At 37.5% G+C, this 12,467-nt stretch overlaps 1 protein-coding gene across 16 annotated transcripts in view; it reads right to left on the bottom strand.

Annotated features, from left to right (window-relative positions):
• PARD3 (par-3 family cell polarity regulator) overlaps nucleotides 1–12,467 on the bottom strand; it is a 462,771-nt gene that overhangs the window by 152,418 nt on the left and 297,886 nt on the right. For 8 of the 16 annotated variants that reach the window (XR_011323725.1, XM_069778120.1, XM_069778113.1 and 5 more), the window contains 3 exons: nucleotides 10,160–10,349; nucleotides 5,176–5,327; nucleotides 4,034–4,078 (listed from right to left, as the gene is read on the bottom strand). Coding sequence is in view for 15 of the 16 variants with exons in the window: in XM_069778120.1 (XP_069634221.1) it covers nucleotides 4,034–4,078; nucleotides 5,176–5,327; nucleotides 10,160–10,349 (387 nt within the window). In the remaining variant the exon portion in view is untranslated. Of the gene's footprint in view, nucleotides 1–4,033; nucleotides 4,079–4,498; nucleotides 4,532–5,175; nucleotides 5,328–10,159; nucleotides 10,350–12,467 lie in introns of all 16 variants that reach the window. The other 8 variants (XM_069778123.1, XM_069778115.1, XM_069778109.1 and 5 more) reach the window with 4 other exon arrangements.

Consider the following 12,467-nt stretch of genomic DNA (forward strand, 5'->3'; position numbering starts at 1 on the left):
CAAGCAGTTTAAGCACTGTGATCATAAAGCTATGTATATTTTAATACCGTCACTATCTTCCATGGCCACTTCACAGCAAGTCTACTATTTTCAAAATATATAGTTAAGCCTCCCTGTAAATTGAGTTCAGAATTTATTACTAGAATTCACCAGCCAGAAAGTGAGCTGTTTACCCATAATCCATTGAGAAACACAAAACTTTCTTTAAAATTGATTCTGTTAAAATTTATGAGTCACATCAAAACCTTGTTTTCTAAATACAAAAATGTCAGCATTTTCCTCCAGCCTTTACAGTGCTGGTGGTAATCATCAGAAACGTTATCCGCTCAGAACGAGTTCTACTTCTATTTTGACACCAGAATTTAAAGCAGAAAAAAAGAAGAGAAAAAGACACATCTACCTAAAGCATCTCTGTATGACTGAGGGATAAAAGGGATTCTTTTATCGTTTTCAACATTTGAAGTTTATCAAAATTTTCCTTTCCGACAATTTTCTTAACAAATATCCTTTGAGGTAGATTCGCCCCTCCGCACCACAGCAGTCCTCCTACCGCGACCGCCACCGCACGCGCAGCCTCCTCGCACGCCCCGCTTACATGCTCAGCCGTACGGCTCTACCCTCCGTGCCACACGCCCCTATCTGTGCCTCAGGGGCTGCGTAAGGTGCCGACACCACCCCGTCAAGCACAGCCCCGGCCCACCACACGGGCACCGCCATTCCCTACCGCCCACCACACGGGCACCGCCGCTTCCTACCGCCCACCACACGGGCACCGCCATTCTCTACCGGCCACCACACGGGCGCCGCTGTTCCCTACCGCCCACCACACGGGCGCCGCCGCTCCCTACCGCCCACCACACGGGCGCCGCCACTCCCTACCGCCCACCACACGGGCGCCGCCACTCCCTACCGCCCACCACACGGGCACCGCCATTCTCTACCGCCCACCACACGGGCGCCGCCATTCCCTACCGCCCACCACACGGGCGCCGCCGCTCCCTACCGCCCACCACACGGGCGCCGCCGCTCCCTACTGCCCACCACACGGGCGCCGCCATTCTCTACCACCCACCACACGGGCGCCGCCATTCCCTACTGCCCACCACACGGCACCACCGCTCCCTACCGCCCACCACACAAGCGCCGCCGCTCCCTACCGCCCACCACACGGGCACTGCTACTCCACTCCCCATGTCCCCAGCTGGCCAGCAGCCCTTGGGGACAACGGCCAAGCCTCGGCCTGCCGGCCACGCGACCGCCCTCTGCCCGTGCAGGGCAGGGCTGGGCTGGGCTGGGCTGGGGGCGCCTGCACCCGCTCTCGCGCGGCCCCCACCACGTAACTTCAGAGCACGTGCAGATCCGACGGGACGTTCAACACGCAGAGATCACGCGAAGCCTATGTGTTGCTCCCTGCTCCCAGCCCTTAGTTTTTCCCTTGCGCTGACGCTTTTTAACAACTGATTCTGCTTCCGCTGCTCTCGTCTTACGTTAAGTATTATACAGTGCCACAAATCCGCTTGGGTGATTTGCAAAGGCAGAAAGCGTGGTGTCGAAGGATACGTGATGTTTCCTTCAGTGACTCATTTTAAAGGCTATAAGGTAAATTTTTCATCAGCGCTTTCTTTTAAATGATTTAAAATGACAATTTTGTTTCTTTCTGAAACATTATTTTTATTAACACTCAGGTTAAACGCTACCAGCAACTGATGCCAAAAACTTCCCTCGATTTGATTAAACGAGTTTTGCAAAGGCACGAAGTCTACTTTCTAAACGCTTTCTTAAAGGGCATTAGCAGTGAGTCTATTTATTTACTAACAGCTGCTCCATTAGATTTGATACATTCTTCTATTTCTAGTTCAATTCATACACTAAAAGAGTAACACTTGGGCTGGAGAGAGCAGGGGAGGAATAGAGCAAGCAACTGCATCGCTAAATTCCATTTAACAAAACAGTTTATTTAAAAAGCACTGTGTAAAAATAAATAAATAAACCATTTAAACAAGTGTTCTTTTATTCTTTTTCTTTCTTTTTAATTTTCACAATGTGTACCTGGAAAAATAACCACCTAGAACTATAGTATGCCTGGGACTCAGTAAATGAGCCATGCTCAATTGCTACCGAATATACTTCTAACCTCTAGGATGAACTGTAAACACTGCAAGGATTAGGCACTTCAAGTGAACTATAGAAAGAAAAATAATTTAAAAATCTATTATAGTAACTAGGGCTGGTGAGTTCTACACTTTCCTTTTCAGCCAATACTGTTAAGTCAAACTTTGACTGTAACAGAGTTTGTTTTTATTTTTTCTAAAGTAAATACATGCTGAAGTTTTCTGGCTTCTAGAGTTCATTAAAACATAGTTCACCACATATTTGAAACCTTTTTTTTCTTAGAACCAGATGATTTTTAAGACAAACTACAGTAAGTGGTTTGTTTAACAACCACATCTATCTTCAGTAATGGGAGAAATCCAGTGTTTATATACAAAACCTGGTTAAAAGCATGCAAGACAAATAAAATAAAAGTACAGTAAAAGGTGTTTTTCCTTTTTTCCAGCCACTGAGCTTGCTGTGCACAAAATATGTAACTGCTTAGTCCAGATGGTTACGGTCATGCTCTTTCACCCAAGTTGTCTGACTTATCTCTTTTTCAGAATTTAATCCAGGTGTTACACATAGAGAAAAACTACGCTCGACTAATACCACCCTCTACTGATACCACCAGAAACACTACGCACTTTTAAAAACCTAAGCATCGTATTTTACTAAAACACACAGATTTTACACCATTCTAATCACATCCCATTCAAATAGGCAGGCTAATAAGAAAAAAGAAAAATAATTTACAATAATTTTGAGTTTGATCTGTAACTCCTTTTTATGTGAATAATGCTCAGGGGTGAAGCCAGTTCCTAAGCACTGATTATTACCACAACCATTAACACAATTCATACATTCACACTCTGATGGATTTAATCCTTCAAAACATTAATACATTTTAATTTTGTGTACTCATTCTCAATTTGTAAGGCTGCAAGTCTGTGGCCATATTCTGCAACGTTTTAAGAGCTAGAAGTTTTAGCTGTTTAAATAAAAACTATATTTTTATCACTTGATTACTTACAGCTCTTCAGTATTCCTACTCATGTTGTAAAAGGTGGTTAAACAGAGATGCAGTTGTGAATTATTAATTGTAAATTCTGTATGGAATGCCCTACTCCCCAAATCATGCTAAAATAAATAATATTTTCGGGTTAAAAAGGTGAATTGTTCCTAATTAGAGCTAAGTAATGTTATGGTGTCCTCTGGATCTAGCCTAATTAAAACAGCATTCCAAAGGTCAAAAGCTAACTTATATTAATAAATCATAAAGGTTCATAATTGCAGTTGGTGCATTATTTTAATTACTAATAAAAAATATGCTTTGAAAGCTATTTCTCATTATCATTGTGTGAAATGTTACGATCGATGGTATGTGGAAAAGATTCTATTTACATATTCTTTTGTTCTGTTACGATGCTCAGGTTTCAGCTCCAAAGGCAAATCAACTTGCACAAATAATCTTCAGCCCAACTCACGACATGTATCTGATGACCACTTAAGGCAAAGGTAGCAGTTTTCTAATTAAAATAATTATTTCCAAGCACTGTGTTAGCACTGTAATAGCCAAACATTCGACTCTTCTACATCATCTCTCTGTACATTAGAGTTTGAAGCTAGGAGACTTACCAAGATTTTTTTGAATGAACATAAAATCCAAACAAACAACTGTGAATATTTATGAGTTCAAAGTGTAGAAACAGGTGTCTACCTACAATCACATGTATGACCTGGTTGAATATATTACCCTTAATACTTATCTCTATAGAGAATTTTCTTTTTCTGTACGACTTGATTACTCACAACAATAGAAAGCAGCCATGCAAGTACTGGAATATTCATGTTTTCATGCAATTTGACTGGCAGTTCTGTAATTGTGGTAAGCTGCTTTGACCAAGGTTTCTATAGCAACAGCCTTACTGTCAATTCTTACCTGTTTTCTGGTCATCCATTGTACTGAGCTTAGTCTCGTCAGCTACTGTTAAAAGGTAAATGTATAACGGTTAGCCCAGTTAGTGCCCATGCCCCACATGCATCCAACATTCCTTCTGTTTTGCTTTTTTTTTTTTTCAAGTTAGGGGACCTTAGCAATGTCATACTTCATGCAAATAAACTGCAACAGTAAGCAAACATTCTGGGTAGAAATGGCAGCAAACCAGTAACCTTCATGCAATGTCAGTCATGTTCACATCACAGGCAGGTACAATATGTTATTTACACGTTAGCACATCACAACTAGTCAAGACAAGTCAATACCACCAACCTTACTGTCCTCTGAGGAAGTTGGTGAATTAGGGATTGTAGTTAAGATATTCACAATTATTGTAAAGGAGCAAATCGTATTATATTTTATTATTCTGAGTAGGGAATTTTGTGTGTTTAAACAATCAAAACTCACTGTTTAAGGTTACTAGAGTCTGCACTTCAGAATCTCAATTCAATGGCAGAAAAATAGGTGGGCTTGTTAGCGATTACTTATTCTCAGTTGTTTTATCAGTTAAAATGATCATAGTCGATTGCCTGTCTTAGCTGCTGCTACTTTATAGGGCTTCTGATATAAATATTAAAACTTATGTCTCAAACAGATGTTCGACTAGCCCCATTTTCTAATTCTGAATGAACTCTCAAAAAAAAAAATACTCGCATCTTTAATATCTGCATCAAAATCCATCTATGAAATGAGAGACTACGAAGGATCTTTAAGACTAATTGCATTATAATCATGAACTGAGAATAATCCTGTCTACCTAGAACCACACCGTGGTACAGTTTTACGCAGTTATTCTATACGGATCGGTAAATGTAGTTTTCACCTCCATTTTAATAAATACTTTTAAAGTTTATGTATAACCATATATCCATAAGGCTACGATATTTAAATGTATAGACATTTACAAGTGGTACAAACAATACACAGGCCACTTGGCCATTCACATTAAGAATACTTTACTTCCCACCAGTAGACATTACGTGCAGTAGTCCTCCACATAAACAATGTGTTTGGAGTTACAGAATCTATATACTCACAACATGAAAATCAGGTTCAAATAAAACAATTGAAAAAATATCACTCACTACCTAGATCCATGCTTTTGGATTTTCGTGTTTTAACAAACTCCAACTGACTGGCATCTGAAAATTGCTTTGTACGCTTTTCTGACATGCTCTGGCGTCCAAAACCCTCTCGCTGGAAGGCAAGCACTGGATCAACATCTGGACTAAGAGTGCTGTAGGAAGGGAAAAAAATCATGCGAACATTTATCAAGATCACGCAACCTTTCACTCTGCAGAGAAAAGCATTTATTTAGCACGTGACTTCTACCAATGATAAAGTGCACATTTTTAAATAAACCACTGCAAGTAGTCAGTTACATACACGATGGATTTGTTTTACTGCATTGAGCAATTCTAGTTAAAAAGTACCAAGAATTTCACTTATGAGCTTTAATGAAAGCTATACATATCTGGTGTACTATACATACACTATCAGAATATACAGCCCTAACACAGGAATAATTTGAGGGAGAATAAACCAGTTCCTTTTTCTTCATGAAAAACAAATATATTCCGTTGATAGCAAATTAACAGATTTTTCTTCATCACAAAGTGTTTTTAGCAAAGCATAAATAGAAACTGTCCTGCCTGAAGCCCACAGAGCTTTAAACTTCTTCATTTAAAGACTTTGCATTAAAATTTCTCTCCATATGTGAAATTGCTTGTAATTTTTTCACAGCATCTCCTGGTTTTAACCTGGCCATGACAGACAAACACACTTCTACTCATTACTTCCTTACAGAGCAAGTATTCACCACAATGGTCCAGAACCATGAACTCAAGAATGCAGATAAAATTTGATGTGCAAGCTATACCATAGGCTTGCAATATGTCACCATGACCACAATGCACGTTAAAACCAATAAAAAAAAACAAAAACAAAAAACCAAGACTGCTTATTGCTAATAAACAATATGAAAGGAAATTCATGCAAAGATCTTCTGACTCCTGGAAAATGAGAGAGTACTAAAAAGAGCCTGAAAGCAAGCCCAAAGAATTTAGATTTCTACTTCACCTGGCACAAAAAGAAATCGAAAGCATAAAATACTGAAAAAATGAGTACTTTGCATCATTGATATCTATCCTATAGGAAGAAGATCCCTCAAAAATTGCCCCTTTGATTGTTGTTGTACTTCAAGATAAAAAAAGCTAAATATTTTGTCACTGAGATCTCTGAATAGACTAAATGCCATTCAAAATATTGTATACATACATGTTTCAAAAGAATTATTTTCTACTTTAAGGGCTAAGTGTAACACACACCCCATATCTAGTGAGAAACAACCAAATAGTGAATTTCTGCAGAAACCAACTTATACTTTTAAATTCTGTAGCATATGCGTGTTTATGTATGCCATGTACTATAATTTATAGATGCATCTTTGATCAAGAAACAGTTGGGTATTAGGCACAACAGTGAAGAGATGTAAAAAAAAGTGTCCAAAGGCATCAAGTACTATAAAGGATGAAAATGACTACCTGCATTACCAGGCAGCCTAGAAGATAATTCAGTCCAGTAGTGGCAGATTTACAAATAATAAGATATGTGCATGTGACAAGCATATAATACTTAAGTGAGAGCAGAATCAGAGCTTATATGAATAAAGTCAATGTCAAGTGCCTTTTGACTTTAATGCTTCTGGCTCAGGCTCATAATGTTTTACATTTAATTACTGCAACTATTTCAGAGATGCCTGCACAATTTAGCAACATTTTGAAGCATATGCTTAAAAGCTCTGATGAATCAGCGCCCAAACTCAAAAAATAACCGTTGAGACCTCACATTCACTCCTACAAAATACGGAAAAAATTATCTCCACATGATAGAAAGATAAAACAGACAAGGCCAATATACACTTCTAGCATTTACAGCAGCACAACACATAGCTGAATAAGAACCACCTAAGTCTGAAAACGTCCTCTGAGTGACTCAACTGAACTTACAGGGTTTCAACACCTTTCATAATCAGATCATAAATGACTTTCCCAAGGCCACACAGGAGTTTCTGGCTCACTGCTAGTCAGCCCAGTCTCTGAAGGCCAGAAAAATGTGGTTTTACTAAGTGAGAATTTTCTCTAGCAACATCTGTTAACACAGCTCACGTTAGTTAAAGATGACCGGCTTCATGTTGCTGAACAAAATGTATCCTGTGACACTTTCTTCAAAAAGGGTGAATTTCTAAAACTATTTGTTTTGGCTGCATGCTTCTTTTTTCATATGAGCTTGCTTTGATCCATATATATAAAGCTTCTAATAAAGCTGAATATCATTTTCATGTAAATACAGCATGCACATATATATTCAACTTGAATTCCTAAAAACACACTAAAACTTGGAAATTAAATGAAACTCAAAAAGGGCACCACAGGTCCTGTAGGGAGCAGTGGAGTCTGGACACGGCGTCAGCAACCAAGAATTCTGGAGACTGGATCCCAGTGTTTCCACTGACACTGCCTTTAGGGGCTTTGTCTCTGCTTCTCTTATATGCCCTTATCACACCTACCTTCCACACATACTTATTAGGGGGATTATTACTCCATGTTTGCATAGTATCCTGCATACTAAAGGTGCTACACTTGGCACCAAAAAATTACTTGCTCTCTGACATCACGCCACCTCATACCTTTTTACAGTACAAATATCTGAGCCCTATGTAGAGTCATCAGTTTTCATGTCCTGGTTTATTTCTATTATTAATGACCCACGAGCGTGTTTTTGTAATTAAGGAAGGAGCAGACCACAGGAGTTTGAATGCATGTACATTGCCTAAAAGTATTCAAAAGCCCCCGTGAAGATCCACAACTGGAAAAGCCAATGAGCACAGAAGAGGAACTACTGCCCCTAAAAATGCCTCATTTTAATGTTTTTCAACTACATTAATAAAAGACAGAAGGTGAATTTAGTGCAAGTCATTAAGCAATGCCAAATGCAATTTACTATATTCTAGCATACTTAACAAATAAGATTTCTGGAATGACAGCTGATCCTTAAAAGAATGTAACCGTCTTCTGACCCTCAATGTTATTAAAATTCCACTTATTAATCCTGTCTTATTGCCCCTTTGTTTTCATAACATTTTCATCAAGGATTAGGGAGATATTGTGAAGCTGGAAAAGCTTACATTTTCTTCTGTGATTCAGAACAGCTGCCATTCTTGTTTGGATAACCCTTCATCCATATTCTTAGTTTTACCCTTTGTGCCTTCCAGCAAAAATCATACAACGCACCTTCATTTTACAAGTCTTCCTTCATCCATTAGCAGCAGGAAATTAATGCAACAATCTAATTCTACTGCTATTTACCTTTTTACAAATAGAATACATTAGTTAGTAAGGCGCTGCACTGATCTACTCTTTTAAGTGCAATTGTATCTGAAGACCCTTACCATTTCTCATACACACATTTAAAGGTTTTGAGCATGATCAGTTCCACAATATCTAATCTCTATTTTCTTTACTGTTACTTTCATTTTCAAAGAAGTATATGAATAGCAAGATATGCTGTAGAAGGAAATGTAAAAGCATTTGCAGGTTTCAAATGGGCTCTTACTTTATGCTATAGGGTTTTGCTCATATTTGGCTAAAAAAATTCCCTCAGCAATAAGCTATTATGTGCAGCCTTGAGTACTATTCTATTTAAACGTCTCAGAATCTCAGCTCTAAAAGCTTTTACAAAAGACAGATGGACCTTTCAAGGACCCAAATTACAGGTATGACTTGTCCAAGAGAAGAGCTGCAACATTAAAACAAAATGCAAATGAGGATGAAAAAAAATACCTTTTTATACAATCATTAAAACAGTGCTTAAAATACAGAACTCACTTCCTGGACATAAGATGAAATAAACTAATATAAAGCAAAGAAGAAGCTGACAGGTGCATATCAGCTGGCAGGTGCTATTGCTGTTTTATTAAGATATTGCTGACACATTCATAACAGGCTCAAGAGACACAAAAAATAAGAAAATTCATATACTTCACACCATTTGTGGTAATTATCTAGCTTCCAAGAAGCGGCAGTGTACGGGGTGGGCTTTTATTTTGCTATTACTATAGATAATTACAGGACTTGCAAATTAAATCTTAGATCTGTATTAATTGTACTAACTAAGCAATAAACAGTATTTCTTTGCCAGGAACCTAAGCAAGTCAATAATGGAGCTCAATGCATTTCTCATTAAGACTCTCATATTAAAATGTATAAAAGTAATTAGAGACTCAACCTAAGATTCACAGAAATTATTTTTACTCTAGATAAAACATATAAAGTTACTTTCCATAGTTTTAAATGCGGAACTATTACTTTCCATATTTTTAAATGTAGAGCTATTACAGTACACTGCCTTTGCATGATAGTTACAAATCATATAATGATATGAAAGGTATTTTATCATGCATAATGAAGAAATCTTAACTAGTTCTTGTTGCACAAGCATTAACACTAAGGCAAAACAAAAAGCTGCCCTGACCTCTAAGCAGACACTAAAATTACTGTACATTACTAGGAAAATCAAGAAAGTATACAGAAGTATTGAAAGGCTCCTAGATATATACTGGAATACAAAAATAAAATCTTTATTTTATAGACTTAGAAATATTTACAGTGAGTTTTATAAATTAAAATTTCCAATTGGAATTATTCTTTCATCCTTCATAAACTCAAGTGTTTAAATTTGCAAAGTTTTTTTTACAAAGGCTAGCTCAGTTGGCAACTAAATTAATATTAAATCATCAAATTAACACAGCCATATACTGACTTGGTCTTAATAACAATTAGTAAAATTTCCACAAATGTGCTTTGACAGAGCACAAAACTCCAATCAGAAGTAGAAAGTCTAACAGATTATCTGCAGAGATGTCCTTCCTGAAACAGTTTGAAAATAGAGAAATCTAAATATGATGAAAAAACCCAAAAGATTAATATTAGCAGTAGCCAAAAATTAAACTAAAGAGAAAGACATAAGTGCAGTCATCTCTTTTTTCCTTCCACTAAACCATGCTCTTACCAGTCTGTTGACTCATTAATTGCAGCTTTAGCCCATCCACCAGCATCAACAGTGCCAAACCCAACATCATCGTGGGAACTGGATGACGACTGGTCAGAGAGATGAGGAGGGAGGACTGACAGCCTGTCATCTTCAATAATGACAGTGTCATCTTGGGGCATGTTCACCGTTGGAGACAGCTGATATTTACCTGAACAATAAAAGGGAGAAAAACCCCAAAACCTAAATAATGGCAGAGAGTGCCTTGAATAATATATAATCACAGCTGATAAAATGTCACGTCAAACTGCAATGCTACTGATAGGAGTGACACAACACAGACAATAAAATTAACTATGTCTTGCTTTATACGCATCTTCCTATGCAGAGGTCTGAAAAGTAATATACACCATTTGTATCTGCGGCCTACTGCAAGAAGACCACATAATCACAGAAGGGTTGAGGTTGGAAGGGACCTCTCATCTGGTCCAACCGCCCCCTGCCCAAGCAGGGACACCTACAGCCAGTTGCCCAGGACCCTGATCAAATGGCTTTTGAGTATTCTACTCCACCAGCTCCCTGGGCAACCTGTGCCAGTGCTCAGTCACCCTCACAGTGAAGAAGTGCTCCCTGATGTTCAGAGGGAACCTCCTGTGTTTCCGTCTGTGCCCATTGTCACTGGGAACCACTGACAAGCACCTGTCCCAGAAGACAGTATCTTCTCTTGCATCAAATCATTTGGTAGAAACAAAGAATGAGTTCAACGGGGACTTACAGACCTCATCGCTTCTCCTGATCAGTCTTGCCCTCATGAAATTTGAAACTTGTTTGACTGTTACTGGGAACTTGGAACCCTTTAATCTTGTGAAAGGTGATGAGAACTCACAGGTAGAGCTAAACAATTCCAAATTTTAATTCTCTCCTTCAAAAAATAATCTGGAGGCACACATGCAAAATGTGGAAAAAAAGATTACCTAATTCTGTTACCACCAAATTCAAGTAAGTTTTAACACTGTTGTTAAAATGCTTAAACTAGAGCCATTGCATACATGAAAGAGAGATAATGAAGACTCAACATTATTCTTTGTTCGGTAGCAGACTTCATTGTCTTAATTTGTGAGAGTAGCAGTTAAAAGATGATATTTAGAGGATTCTTACAAACTAGTAAAACACTGTTTCCAAGTAAAAACCAATTTTAATGTGCATATAAATATTATAAAACCACTACTACTGCTGCTTTTATAGGTATAAATATATACACATATTTATACTTTCCAGTAATCATTTCAATGCATAAGATTGTATAACAATTTTCAAACTACTGTATAAAAAGCAAAAGCAACTTTTAAACCTATAGAAAACTTTATGCGACCAAAACAGACCAAAAAGTTATAAAGAATATCAGAAAGAATATTTTCATTGCAATGCTTTGTAACATAACTATGGTTTAAGCTGAATAAATCTGGTTTTCAGGATACATTCATGAGATACCGGGTTGGGAGGATGGGGTATTATATAATATTATTTGGACAACAGTGGAAATACAGGATTATCAACATTTAAAAACTTAACTTGGAATAAACAGAGGTTATTTCAGTATCTAGAAACAGTAAACTAAAATTTGCTCTAAGGAAAATAACGATTTGCAAATCTGGAAGAAAATTATTTAATTATCTGAGGCAATGGCTAGTTATTAAGTGTGATTTCTTCAAATTAGCTACATATATTTTTTTATGTGATAGAATATCTTTAAAAATATTTTTTCCTCCTGGACACTGATGCTCAACTTAAAAAGATCTGTCACTTAAAATGTTTGGTCTTAACTCTCACTACACACAACATTATTTCTAGTGAACGATCATGACACTACATGAATTTTATTCCTGGAAATGTATTCTCTTACTAAAACAATTAGTAAAATTGTCACACCTCATGAGAAGAAAAGCACTAGCTTAATCAACCATTAATCTGACAACAAACTCTAAATTGCTCTAAAACTATGATGCACCACAGAAATAATATATAGCAAAACTTATATTTCCATAACATAAACTGCTTCTATGGACACAACAAATATTTTCATGCTTTATTTTTCATACAGATATGGAAAAATTGTGTTGAATTAGGGGAAAATATTTTTTTCCTCTTTTCTGGAAAGGTTTCCATTACCATCACTACCTTTGCATGCTATTATTAAAAAACAAACAAACAAATAAAACCTTATCCGTAAAGAGCTAGCTAAAATCATTGCTGCACTAGGTAATACATTTTGTATAGCTTTCCAGAGGGGGAAAAACTGGCTTCAGAAGAGATCACTGAAGAAAGCTGA

Source organism: Haliaeetus albicilla, chromosome 2 (genome assembly GCF_947461875.1).
Source record: "Haliaeetus albicilla chromosome 2, bHalAlb1.1, whole genome shotgun sequence".
In the NCBI taxonomy this organism is placed as follows: Eukaryota; Metazoa; Chordata; class Aves; order Accipitriformes; family Accipitridae; genus Haliaeetus; species Haliaeetus albicilla.